This window comes from Salmo salar, chromosome 10 (genome assembly GCF_965601325.2).
Source record: "Salmo salar chromosome 10, fSalSal1, whole genome shotgun sequence".
In the NCBI taxonomy this organism is placed as follows: Eukaryota; Metazoa; Chordata; class Actinopteri; order Salmoniformes; family Salmonidae; genus Salmo; species Salmo salar.
The window spans coordinates 104,398,834-104,413,004 of NC_138300.1; the positions used below are offsets into that span (position 1 = coordinate 104,398,834).

Genomic DNA, 14,171 nt, shown 5'->3' on the forward strand with positions numbered 1-14,171 from the left:
CTGAATGGATACATTAACAGAATTGGATGAAGGTTGAGACTGGTTTCTTACAGTAATTGAACTTGAGAGTGCACAGAATGAATAGTACTAATTAGACATTAAGTGAACATTTAAGTAAAAAGATGACAAAAACTAAAAATAACAAAAGCCCCTGTTGAGGGTAGGCTCAGAGTGAGGTCTTAAGAGGGCCACAGCTGGGGTAACGAGCAGGACTGAGTTGAGTCTTCTTAAGTGAGGTATCCTTGGACATGATTGTTAATTAGCCAGTTGCGGGCTACCAAAAGTATAGATCCGTGGTACTGGCTGACAGTAGGACCACAAGAGCCCAGGTGACGCCTTGCGAGGCATCTGACTTTGGCGACGTTCAAATTTTAACGTGTATATAACTGATAAAATGTTTTGTTAAATGAGGTTAACAGGTATGCCCTGGGTTACTATTTTTAGGTGTAATTGTGCATGTTCTTGATATTCCTGGTACTTAGAAAATACGAGGAAAGAGGATTTTTGGGACAGTGTTACAAAGAGAGGAGACCTGGGTACTCTGTAGGTAGTTTTACACATTTGGATAGATGGAAGATAATCTATACCATAGTAATCGCAGTAGACGATATCCCAGTGTGGATACAACACCTGGTTTTGGGACCACTAATTAGGCAATATTTTGATAATGGTATGGGTTTCCCTGTTCATATAGACAGGGTTTAAATATTGTGTGGGTAATCTTTGTAAATGATGTTCTGTGTGGACATCTGACCAATTCTGTGTGAGTGGTCTGACCAATCCTGTGTGGATGGTTATTTAGTAATGTTCTGTGTGAGCATTTGATTAATCCTGTGTGGGTGATCATGAAGACTCTGTGTCAGGCTGAGATAAATAATAATTAGTAGATAAGTTAATGATTATGCAATGTTTTAAAATAGTTAGGTACATATGTAAAAGCTATAAACCAAATCCACCTATAGAAGTAAGAAAATATTTCTGCGGGTTATGAAAAATATTGATTAAGTGTGTTTGGGAACAGTACTGTGTGAATGTGATATGAGAGTTCTGTGTAAATAAGATATAAACATTTAGCATAATAAGATTATTGAAATTTGGTTAATAAATGTAGATATCATGTTATTTTGGGGTTCTGTCCATCACTGTGTAACAGTGTAGGTTCCGTCCCTCTCTTCGCCCCAACCTGAGCTCGAACCAGGGACCCTTGCACATATCAACAACTGACACCCCACGAAGCATCGTTACCCATCGCGCCACAAAAGTCGCGGCCCTTGCAACGCAAGGGGAACAACCACTTCAGGTCTCAGAGCGAGTGACGTCACTGATTGAAACGCTATTATCGCGCACCACCGCTAACTAACTAGCCATTTCACATCGGTTACAACTGCCCATCATAGAATATCTCGGGGTGGTATTGAGAGCGGAACGTTAGCGGCAAGTCTAGTTTCTGGGAGCCAAGACCTTGCCGTGGTTTCTGGGAGGTCAGAGAACCGTTGAGAATCCCATGACGGGCCGGTCGTTGTCCACGAAACAAAAGTTTTTGGTTCCGATGGGATTATGTTTGGAGAGCTGCTTCATAGCTGTGGAGAGTCCTTGAAAACGCAAATGGAATGGTTGATGTGAGTACCTAAGAATGTCTTACATTTTAAATGGATTCTGTGAAGATAGGAAAATATGATGAATTGTATGTGTGTATAATCGATTTACTGGAGATTTGATAAAGTAATACTGGGAATATAATGAGATTCAATTTAAACAACCCATACGTAGACGTAAGTAGGTTTTGAGTTGGTCCCTTTAATTTGATAAATATGAGGTTTAAGTATTATTCAACTGTCTACAGTCTGGGCATTTGTCTCAGAAACTGATTGGAGTGTGCCCACTTTTGGTTAATTTACCCGAACGATGTAACACGGCCCATAAGGCAGTATGAGAGGAGTTGCTATATTTATCGAATAAACCTTTTTTTGTTAGAGTGAATTAAGATGGAATCTCGACGTAATTTATAACGTCGTACAAAGCCTAGGGTTTCCATCAAAAAAGTATCATTGCGGAGCTAATGTGATGTAGTAAAATAATTATAATATGTCGCTTGTGAAAAGAAAATCTGCATTTATAACAAGGCACAAGGAAAGCGCATGCTAAATTAAACGCTAATAAACATAAACGTTGGGATACATTAAAACAAATGATTCATGATTTGAGGGAGTACAGTGGACTTATTATCAGGTTTTGTTTGTGGTTAAAACTTTTCGGTTGCTGAATCAGTGTAGTATAGTGAATGCTAACGAAATGTATTTTTTTTCTTCTGGGAAAATGGGGGTTTCATTGTCTCTCTCTGAAATGTTTCCCGGGCTGTGCTGTTTTGAGGAGAGCAGTGAGTGAGATTGAGGCCGTAAACTACCAAATTAAATAAGGCCTAGCCATTTTTGTTTGTTTTTACCTTAAGGTTTGCAAATACACCCACACACAACACACGTGTTATGACTATTTGTTGGTGTTTTTAAAATACTATGTTTGATTTTATTGTAAGTGTTCTATTTCATTTGGGTTTATTGAGTTTTCCATTTGTCTTCGTGCCAAGGTATCTTAAAGGGGCACACACACACATGGAGTTTTCTGAAGTTTTCAATTTCAGTTTTAATTGAACACGTGAATTCTTTTGATAAGACATGTACTGGAAACTTACTGGAAACCTGGGATATGAAATGTTTGACTGTTTTTTATTTAATTTGTCAAATTCATTATCCAAATGGCTTTCCAGTGAGTGTGATCAAATCACACAGGAAAGTTTGGACAGAGGTCATACAAACCCTTCAAAGAAGTGGTTTTTACTATATTAAAGGCCATTTGTAATACTGATTTGAAGGTCATTTGTAATATTGGTAATAATGATGAAGTTTATAGTTCTTAGCCATATTTGTGATTTGGACCAATGTGAAAATGGAGAGGGTGTTGCCTTTGACTAAGGGTAGGCTGTCTTAAGTCTCTTTTCCTATGACCATTTTGGATTGAAGTTTACACGCCTGGAGTGATATGTGAAGGAGTGTATTGTTGTGTTGGTTGTGTTTGTTCTGTTCTGTTTTGATACAAATCTCACTAGATTAGGTCTGCTGGATTGTTGGGATTTCTCACAATGGGTTATATGTCTAACTTCCTGATCCTTTGGCTCTGTGATGAAGTTGACAGTGTGATGAAGAGTATAAACCGATTTGAAAAAAGTTTCAATTGAATGTGTTCTTATTCTCTTTAACATGTTATAGACATTGGTATTAAAAATAATGGTATAAGTAATAATTTATCATATAGTCAATGCTTGTCTGAATTTCCTGAATAAAAAATGAACTGAACTAAACTGTTGTTCTGATCTGTCCTCTCTTGAGGTTATCACGAAAGGTGACGTTAGTCGGTGTTTAAATGCATGGAAAAGATAATTGGACCGAACAGTGTGTGTACCTCAAAACCCCCTCTAACTGGCTGAAGAAAAGCGACAAATGCGTTCAATACGGCACTGTCTGCACCACTTCTACCGAGAGACCTGAATCCTGAGCCAGCAACCTGAATCCTGAGCCAGCAACCTGAATCCTGAGCCAGCAACCTGTATGCAGCATCCAATCGGCACTATCAACTGCTTTTCTCTCATGTCTTTTTCTCAGGAGTGTGACAGGAGTCCACGTGGAGTGAGCATGGGGAGAAATCTGTTTCAAACTTTTCTTATGTTGCTGGTATACTGGTTGACAAAAGGACAAGACATAATGGGTGGTAAAGTTGGTGGCGGCTCAGGTGAGACATTCAAATTGGGACATTATCATGGGACATCCACTTTGAACTGTAAAGCTATCGGAAAGAGACAATGAAGAAGACGCCAGAAGAATCGGGGGGGGGGGGGGGGCACCTGTGCCCAAGATTGATTTAGACTTGTCTAAAATTGTTTATTTTGGGGTATCAGGTTGATTGTAGAGGTCTACACACTACATAAAAATATAGTAATTTAGATTAAGAATGCATTAGGATACTGATCTGTAATTGTAATCATGATAAGAAAGTTAATACTAGAATTATATGATAATTATACTGTATGTTAATATAAATGTACATTTTGACAATGTTGATGTGTGATAAATTGAGGGTTTTTGACTGAGTGATAGGACCAATTTAAATCACTGAGCAATGTCATTGGATATTTGGGTTGGATAATTAATTGGGTTTTGATTATGATTTGGAAACTGACTGATTTTTAAAACTGATGGATTGATTGGTAAATCTATTTGACTAATTTCCATTACCAAATTACGTTTTTGATGATAATGATAATACTCAGGAACTATAGCAGGTATGGTGTTAATGGCACATAGAGACTATAGGAGTTGCCTTATAAGTAGTGGAATCAGGACGCTTGTCTTGGGTCATGTTCATTAGGCACCAACGGAATATATTTTACATTAACCAGGAGTCACCTGGATTTGTCCAACAAGATATGCTCATTTTAGTTTCTGGGATGGAAATAGTTATTTCCACCATGCTGATCCATTGGAGTGTGATAACTAAATGCTTATTTTATTGAAGTCCATTGTTGCATGCACTGCATTATGCATTAAATATTTGCTTTTCACTGTCTATGAAAATATAGCCTTGAATCATATAAACTGTATGCATCTTCTTTTTTTTTAATGAGTTCGTACAGGTGACTGTGTATCATGACCTCCCCAGACAAATTGGTAGAATGGTTAGAATATGTGTTGGAGGTTGAAGTGGGAGACAGTGCTAAGTTTCTTGGGAGGAGGCTGAGCCAGTGCTATAGCAGCTGGTCACGTGCAGGGACCCATGCAATGAGTTATTGCTTTTATGCTTCTTGGTTTATGAAGAATGTATGCATTTTCTACATGTGAATTAATGTTTTTAAATCTTGTAATTTTCTTTTAAGTTGAGAGGACTCTCAAAATGGGGGAATGTGAGAGCAGAATTGCAAGATTATGTTATAATGCTGTTATTGCATCAAATGGTTGTTTTATGCAACAGAATAAGGGGTTGTTAGAACACTCATCTGTGTGTGTTCTACTGAGGATGGGCCTCTGGAAGATGTACGATGTCTTTGGGTGATACTGCATTCCAGAGCATGAGTTAATGTTTCTGTACCGGGGTACCAGCGGGAGATAGCTCCAGTATGAAGTTGGGGGGCCAGACCCTGGTCTCTACACAATGAGGACAGTTTTTACAGCAGATATTGTCTACAAATCTTAACCTTGAGACCCATTCCATACATATGTTTGTCATGTAGACTGAAGGAGGATGGACTTTGCTATAAAAGGCTGTGGCTCAAACCAGCTCGTTGAGTTCTCAGTTGGCGCCCCCCCCCCTTGGGTTGTGCCGTGGCGGAAACCTTTGTGGGTGATACTCGGCCTTGTCTCGGGATGGTAAGTTGGTGGTTGGAGATATCCCTTCAGTGGCGTGGGGGCTGTGCTTTGGCAAAGTGGGTGGGGTTATATCCTACCTGTTTGGCCCTGTCCGGGGGTTTCATCGGATGGGGCCACAGTGTCTCCTGACCCCTCCTGTCTCAGCCTCCAGTATTTATGCTGCAGTAGTTTATGTGTCGGGGGGCTAGGGTCAGTCTGTCACATCTGGAGTATTTCTCTTGTCTTTTCCGGTTACCTGTGTGAATTTAAATATGCTCTGTCTAATTCTTTCTTTCTCTCTCTCAGAGGACCTGAGCCCTAGGACCATGCCTCAGGACTACCTGGCTTGATGACTCCTTGCTGTCCCCAGTCCACCTGGCCGTGCTGCTGCTTCAGTTCCAACTGTTCTGCCTGCGGCTATGGAACCCTGACCTGTTCACCGGACGTGCTACCTGTCCCAGACCTGCTGTTTTCAACTCTCTAGAGACAGCAGGAGCGGTAGAGATACTCTCAAAGATCGGCTATGAAAAAGCCAACTGACACTTACTCTTGTGTTACTGACTTGTTGCACCCTCGACAACTACTATGATTATTATTATTTGACCATGCTGGTCATTAATGAACATTTGAACATCTTGGCCATGTGCTGTTATAATCTCCACCCGGCACAGCCAGAAGAGGACTGGCCACCCCTCATAGCCTGGTTCCTCTCTAGGTTTCTTCCTAGGTTTTGGCCTTTCTAGGGAGTTTTTCCTATCCACCGTGCTTCTACACCTGCATTGCTTGCTGTTTGGGGTTTTATTCTGTACAGCACTTTGAGATAACAGCTGATGTAAGAAGAGCTATACAAATAAATTTGATTTGATTTTATCACCTCCAGGGGTGATTACCGACCAGCTCCATTACTGCAGTAATTAAATAATAAAGCTTGATTGTTTTGAAGAAATCTAAAAGTCTCTCCTTTTGATTACAATAATTACACCACGCGTCATTAAAATAAGTGCGTTTTCAATGAAGATCCCTATTTTGGCATGTCATGTTTTTCCAACTTCTAGAAAGATTTTAACCTACTTAATCTCAAAAAGCTTTCAGCATTGTAAAGCCCTAGTTTTTTGTTGATTGGAAGTAATTTCGGAACATTCTTCAAGAGGAAAATGTGAATTGTGATTATTATTTTTTTTAAATCCACTGGTTTAAGGTCAACCCTGTGATGTGAACAGAACTGTAGTTGAAATATGGTAAAACCTATCCTTTTAAAATATATATTTTTCAAAAGTAGCATTTAACGTCTTGATTTGTTTTTTGTAATTTAATCTCTTGAAATGGGAAAACGTGTTATGAAGTTGAACATGTGCTCTTTATGACAATGTTAAAATTAGGTGAAATATTTTTTGGACTAGAATTTGGGCCTCCAAAGAAAATCGGAAGGGCAATTAAATTAATGAATCATGAAATAGACAGACTATAGCAGGGGTATTCAACTCCTTCCCTGGAGGTGCAGGGTACTGCTGGTTTTATGTTCTAACATAATTAATTACACCCACCTGGTGTCCCCGGTCTAAGTCAGTCCATGATTAGAGGGGACTCATAAAAAGCGGTGGAACCAGCTTGGAGATCCGGATTTGAATTTGAGGGGGCTAAAGTATAGCCTGATATCACCCTATTGTTGGGTACAACTTGGTAGCTATAAATGACATTAGCCCTTTAAATCAATGTCAATTGAAAGCCACACCCCCACAATTGATTGCTGAAGTGTCTATAAGCCTGGCCCATTTGACTATTTGTCTTGTGTTTAAGGTTAGTGGGCTGTTGTGGTGTGCGTTTGACAAATATGTTTTAGCTAAAACTTAGTTTGATATGAAGATATTTTTGATTGTTTGCACTTGTGATTTACATGAAGAACCTGTTAAACTGTTTCAGGGTTTGGTCAAGCGTTCATTCCTAAATTCCATTCCATTTGTAGCTGCTGAACAATGGTAAGGTGAGGTTTTGGCATGTTTTGTATTTTCGAATCTAATACCTATTTTGAGCTTTTCTCTTGAGTTATGTTTGCGCCAGTGGAGGCTGTTGCAGGGAGGACGGCTCATAATGGCTGGAACGGAGTAAATGGGATGGCATCAAACAACGTGTTTATTTGCTACTATTCCGCTACAGCCATTAACATGAGTCCACCCTCCCCAATTAAGGTGCACCAACCTTCTGTGGTTTGCACTAGTATTCAGGTCAAAAGTATATTTATTTTGAGCAACACTACCTGGCATTTTGACCCTAAATAGTTGGGCTCCAACATGCAATATAGCACATCTTGAATGGTAGGCTATGGACATAAAATTCAATTACTCTTGTCTTGACAGAGGGAGTGTATTTCTATACACATTGGCCAAGCAGGTGTCCAGATGGGCAATGCATGTTGGGAGCTGTATTGCCTGGAGCATGGTTTCCAACCAGATGGGAGAATCCATGAATCCAGTACTGCTTCCCTGGCTGATTCCTCGTTTGGTACCTTCTTCAGTGAGACTGGCGGTGGGAAATATGTTCCCAGGGCTGTCTTCATAGATTTGGAGCCTACAGTTATGGGTAAGGAACATCTAGTTGTATAACTAGCTCTACAACCTCAATGGTATGAAATGGCATGGCGTACATTGACATGTAATATCTTAAATTGTTTTTACGGCACGTAGTTTCTTTTTATATAACACTAGTCTTTTCTGCATATACCAATCTAATGTATTCTAGATGAAATAAGGAATGGACACTACCGTCAACTGTATCACCCTGAACAACTCATCAGTGGCAAGGAGGATGCTGCCAATAACTATGCACGTTGCCATTACACCATTGTCAAGGAGATTGTGGAGTCTGTACTGGACAGAATGCGTAAAATGGTGAGTGGTTCGATCTCTAGTTGCAAGTCCCACTATGGTGAAATTTGGATGAATTGTTAATGTGTGCTCATTCTCCTCAGGCTGACCAGTGCATTGGACTACAAGGATTCCTTATATTTCATAGTTTTGGAGGTGGGACTGGCTCTGGCTTTGGTTCGCTCTTAATGGAGCGCCTGTCTGTAGATTACAGGAAGAAGTCCAAACTGGAGTTCTCAGTCTACCCTGCACCCCAGGTGTCCACGGCAGTTGTGATGGTTTGCTCAGCTTTGATGGTGCACTCAATGTGGATCTGACAGAGTTCCAGACCAACCTGGTTCCTTACCCCCGTATCCACTTCCCCCTTGTCACTTATGCTCCCATCATCTCAGCAGAAAGGGCCTATCACGAGCAACTCTCTGTTCCTGAGATCACAAATGCCTGCTTTGAACCGGCTAACCAGATGAAGTGCGATCCCAGACATGGCAAGTACATGGCCTGCTGCTTGCTGTACCGTGGTGCCCAAAGACGTCAACGCAGCCATCGCCCACATCAAGACCCGCAAATCCATCCAATTTGTGGATTGGTGTCCGACAGGGTTCAAGGTGGGGATCAACTACCAGCCGCCTACTGTTGTGCCTGGGGGTGATCTGGCCAAGGTGCAGAGAGCTGTGTGCATGCTGAGTAACACCACAGCTATTGCAGAGGCTTGGAGCTGTCTGGACCACAAGTTTGACCTGATGTATGCCAAGCGGGCCTTTGTGCACTGGTATGTGGGTGAAGGCATGGAGGAGTGGGAGTTCTCTGAGGCCAGAGAGGACATGGCTGCTATGGAGAAGGATTATGAGGTGGGGGCAGACTCTGGTGACGGTTGTGAGGCGGAAGAAGATGAATACTAAATCTGCCTCCCAACCAGCATTTATACTTGTTCTCCAAGCAGCCTCTTGTCTAATTATAATAAAAGCAAAGCATTTGAATTCTTAATGTGTCATTTACTTTTGATGTAGTACTTGATAAATCTGTTGATTTGGTCGGCAGGTGTGGCTGTGTATAACTGGAATGAAGAAGTCCTGGAATGGCTTATGAAGTTTGTGGGTGGCATGCGACTTGGTCATGGAAGATTAGCGCTTGACAAGATGGCCTGCGTTGTTGGTACATCTGCACTTAACATTTTGTGTGCATTCTGACTACTTGACTGTAGTTAAGACTTTAACAGTGCATCTTGCACCACACTTATGATGGGGAGGAGTATCTTCATAACTGATTAGTGTAAATCAAGCTTTGTCAATGGGACAACAACCTGTCTGTGACTGCACATAGTATGCCTTACATTGACAAGTTTGACCATGATAGTGTTATCTCCGCAGTGTCATCGAGTGGTTGAGTGATTAATATGCAAATAGAAAATATTAGCACCTTTTGCATAAAGTGCATTAAATTATTCCCATTTATCATTGTAGAGCTACACTTTTTTAAATCGGCAACTTAACCGTTCTCAAAGACTAAACCATGTATACTACTACGTTGGAAAATGTGCCAAATTATGCCACCACAGCCCTGAGCTGTTCCACCCTGTTAATATCGGGTAGACAGTATCCGCGCATACTGTCTAATACCAACAGGCTCGGAGACAGTTTCTGTCTACAAGCCATCAGACTGCTGAACACGTGAACTGGGCTGACCACCTGCTCGGATTCTCTGCACCGTATCACATACTCACCCTACACACACATCACAACTGCTGCTACCAGACTCTGATAATAGCGAAATACTAAATGTTAACACTTTCCCCGTAATCCCGCTTCCCCAAAACACTAAATATTGGACTATTATGCAAATTGTTTTCTTCTATTCTACTGTACCATTTACTTCGTTCGAATCTTTTATTTCTTATTGTGGCATCAAAGTACCTCGTTTACTGGCGACTTTAACAATCTCTACTGTAGCTAGCTAGTTCCTAAGGGAAAAACAACGTTGCTAACAGTTGAGGATAGCTGCAACGTCAGAACAGACACAGAAAAAACAAGGTAAGTGTACTTTTGTTAACGCGCGATAATTTAAGACGTATGAATCGATTTATATAAACACCGTGTTATAAGATACAAAAAGAAAAAGCCATTCAACACTTGCATTCTCGAAAATAAATGAGCGTTAACTAGTTAGCTAACTAACAGTAGCTAGATAATTTGCAAACTAACGTTAGCTATCCATGCAGTTTCCAGTATGAGTGATTTCGCTAGCTAGCTAGTAAAAAGTTGGCTAACAAAGTTACTTTTCGCCTTTGCCCCACTAACTAGCTAATTTGAAACCATTATATATATATATCAGACAACTGTTTCAAGTAGAACGTTTTGTTTCAAATTGAGCTCGCTAATTGAATGAGAGGATAGCTATTTTGATAAATCGTAAAGCTAATTAACTAACGCTAGCTAACCATGCTATTGAGCACGCTAACTAGCCTAGCTAGCTTGTCAAACTCAGTTGGAACACAGTTTGGTTGGGCCATGGCTTGCTTGTATTACTATGTATTTGTATTCATCAGATAATAGTACCCAGCTAGCTCAGTAATCTGATATTCTTCAAATGGGACATTAATTAAGTACTGTAACAAGTGTATATGTCCTCATCTATCCACTGTAAATAATTTTGGAGTTAGCCGAATGACATTGGCAGCCTGCTGCCACGTCAGTGACCATACCCAGCTAAATAGATTGAACCTCTTTTGGGTGTTCATTATGCTCACAAAACGATTTTGAAGTAGCTAGTACTTAAATGTAAGCGTGAATATATTTAATTTATTAAATTGTCTCCATCTCCACATATCTGAGTTATGTAACCAGAAATTCTGTCTACTGAATCTATATTCATACCAGCTTGGCTCTATGCCTAACCGTTATAAACGGTCTTCAATTGTTGCTTACTTATAGTACAACTGGACCTCTAACCCTTTTACTGTGAAATGAAGGTACTCTAGCCAGCACCTAGATATTTTTTGGTCCATTTCTAATTTCCAGACTAGTGCTATGCCTAAAATAAATAGGATAATTAAGCTTTTACACAATGGTGTATCTGTGAGTGTGCTATGTTGAACTGTGGGGGGCACGTGAAGAGCAAAGTTTGCTTATAGACAAGGCTAGTTTACTGTAGTTTGAAGTACAGTTTGATGCCACTGTAACTGCCACATAGGAATGCCCTACAGGCTACATGCACGTAGAGCTGTTGAACAGCACATGTTTCTACAACACTAATTAGGCCCATAAGATCATGTTCAAAGGTCCTCAGCAAGCATATGACTTATGTTGACTCTGTTCAAGGCTACCCTTCTAAGAATTAGGCTTTATCATGTCTTTGTATTACTATCATGTGCATATCTTTTGTTTGGTGCCGTTAACTTGACGCTCTGGTCTTGAAATGTCTTTGTGATCCTACTTTGTAGGTGGTGCGCTCTGTCAGATAAGAACAACAAATAAAAAGCTACCGATTGAGTAAAATAAATGAATTCCATGTTCTGTAAATTTCTTGATTTTCATCTTGTTGAGTTGAACATAGCTGAGAGCCCAGTCATTCCCCCCCCCACTGGCTCTCTCAATCAGGCTCTCTGTCTGCTTATTCTCTGTGCTTCAACAGTAAACAGGTCTGCCTTGTTTGGCGTTGTTAGAAGCAGGCAGCACACCCTGGCTTAAAGTCAGACAGAGGAATGGTTAGTCCAAAGGCAATCCTTCCCCACCTTGTTTTTCAAGAACTTGCCTAACCAAACGCCCAACTGCCAGAGGCAAAATGTTTGCTCTATGGTTTTCAGAGACTATGGTGCCACATTTGGGAAGAAGTCATGATATAGTCTACTTAAGTGATGATGAATTGGTTGACTTGACCTGTTTTCTCTCCTGTTTAGAGGGAATATGAGTCAAAGCGAGCAGCAGGATGAAATCCCAGCATACCTCAAAGACGAGCATCCAGCAGGTCAGTTCAGTCTCTTTAGTTGCCAATAACAAGCTGATGAACATTGAATGGACAATGATAACACGTATTGTACACTGACACTTAGTAATGTAGGAGGCTACATAACAGTAACTTGAATGCCATCCTATCACTGAAGATCGTATTAATAGGCCTAACTATGGTAAACCTGAACTTTTTTAAATGTCCTCACAAATTCAATGTCTGAGTGAATCTTAATATGTCTGAGGCATTTTTATTTGTACCAATAGGTGGCATTACTGTTCCATCTTCTGCATTGTTAGTGGCTCTACAGTTTCTGTCTAGCCCACCACACACTGATTCCTTTGTCATTAGAAGCAATGAGGGCTATTGAGGGCCATCGTAACTATATTTAGCTTTATCTTTCTAGTGGAGCTATTACTCTATCATGTGGTCACAATAGACCATTCTAAGCAGAAGACATGGTTCAATGACACAAACTTCCATGTCGGAGCCTATTCATCATTCTATTGTGGCACTGTCTGTACAATGTGGAACAGAGATCTTTTTCCATAAACTGGGGAAGTTGCTCTGTTCCTCTGCTTAACTTCTCTCAACACTAACACCCTATTGTGTCTCATCAGACGGCAACAAGGATCACCCCGCGCCCCAGCTAGGCATGTTCTCCAGAGTGACTGGAGGACTCTTCAGTGTCACTAAAGGTGCTGTAGGAGCCACTGTGGGTGGGGTGGCCTGGATAGGAGGGAAGAGCTTCAACCTGACCAAGACCGCCGTCACCTCAGTGGCTGCTGTTCCTGGCATTGGGGTGGGGTTGGTGAAAGGAGGGGTGTGTGCTGTAGCTGGAGGCGTGTCTGCAGTAGGCTCAGCGGTGGCCAATAAAGTTCCTATTGGAGGATGCAAGAAGAAGGACAAGTCTGACTGAGGAAGGGGCGGACGGCGACGCCGTTTTGGGTCTCGTGTCTGTGTCGTCTACAGTGTGGAGGGGCCTGGAGGGCTACAGAGGATTCAAAGTTGTGTGTGTGTGTGTGTGTGCGCACTTTTTGTGGAGGCCTACACTCTGATCCGCGAGTGTCTATGGACCACTCTCATTATGTGGCATGGTCACCGAGGGGGAGACTAAATAAGGGGTTTCCTGGTCAGCAGTGCAGGGGCCACCCCACCCATCTTTCTCTGTAAAAGTAACCAGTGCCTCAAACTGTTGGAATATGAAATTACTGACTGTGAATGTTGTATTTACTCTGTAGATAAAAACCAGCCAAGAAAATATTAGGCCTATTTTATTGCTTAGTATTTGTTCCATCTCCTGGCTGCTGATTAAGAAACAGGCCAAGAACATTTTCACAATGTTTAAGGCGGTGTTCATGTTCATTGCTGTATTTGGCAGTCAGACAATCAGTGATCGATGCCTAGTCCGACACCTCTAACAGTAAATAAAGAGGATCTCATGGTGGGGGGGGGTTTGGTGCTGGGACTGCACAGTGGGTTACTACCTTGACCCCCGAGCTGAGGTGTGGTTTGGATTGAAGAAGCCAGCACCGGGCTGCTCCAGCCACCGAGGCAGCGCCTTGTTTTGAAAGGCATTGGTGACGGCAGGGAGTTGATGGCTGCACTCCATCTCTCTGATTGATTCTGTTTCTGAGATTACGGACTCTGTGCGTCTGGGGCCCAGCCGCTCAGCCTTGGTGCTCTTTCCCACAACAACACTCATCACTCTCCCGCCGCTCCCCAATAATTACCGCGGCACGCTGGGGTTTTAACGCTACCTGCCAGGGCTATGGTAGACTGAACACTGCTAGGGAAGTCAATGTTCCTGACTAGATGTTTATGCTGGTGGATATTGTTTTCTTTTGTTTTTTCTTCTTCCCCTGTAAAGTATACGATTTATATCTCAAACTCCCCGTTTCTGATGTGAGGGGGATTTTCTTTTTCTTTTCATAGGGATTTTATTTCTCCACCAGGGAAATGCTCTAAAGTGGAA

At 41.4% G+C, this 14,171-nt stretch overlaps 1 protein-coding gene and 1 pseudogene across 2 annotated transcripts; both read left to right on the plus strand.

The window, feature by feature from the left end:
• Nucleotides 1–1,242: 1,242 nt before the first annotated feature.
• Nucleotides 1,243–9,239, plus strand: LOC106561412 (tubulin alpha chain-like; annotated as a pseudogene). Its single transcript, XR_014379117.1, has 5 exons — nucleotides 1,243–1,619; nucleotides 5,700–7,369; nucleotides 7,748–7,970; nucleotides 8,130–8,278; nucleotides 8,359–9,239. The product of XR_014379117.1 is annotated as a tubulin alpha chain-like (transcript).
• A 749-nt stretch (nucleotides 9,240–9,988) lies between these two features.
• LOC106561411 (transmembrane protein 263) lies at nucleotides 9,989–13,249 on the plus strand. Its single transcript, XM_014125357.3, has 3 exons — nucleotides 9,989–10,281; nucleotides 12,147–12,214; nucleotides 12,817–13,249. Exons 2-3 carry the CDS (start codon nucleotides 12,154–12,156, stop codon nucleotides 13,113–13,115), a joined length of 360 nt encoding a protein of 119 aa, XP_013980832.1. The 5' UTR covers nucleotides 9,989–10,281; nucleotides 12,147–12,153; the 3' UTR covers nucleotides 13,116–13,249.
• The last annotated feature ends 922 nt before the right edge of the window (nucleotides 13,250–14,171 follow it).

Excerpts from the sequence above, each read along its gene's own strand:
- LOC106561411 (XM_014125357.3), top strand. The coding sequence starts at position 12,154 with ATGAGTCAAAGCGAGCAGCAGGATGAAATCCCAGCATACCTCAAAGAC. Across the intron at positions 12,215-12,816 it reads CAAAGACGAGCATCCAGCAG|ACGGCAACAAGGATCACCCC; the intron begins GTCAGTTCAGTC and ends GTGTCTCATCAG.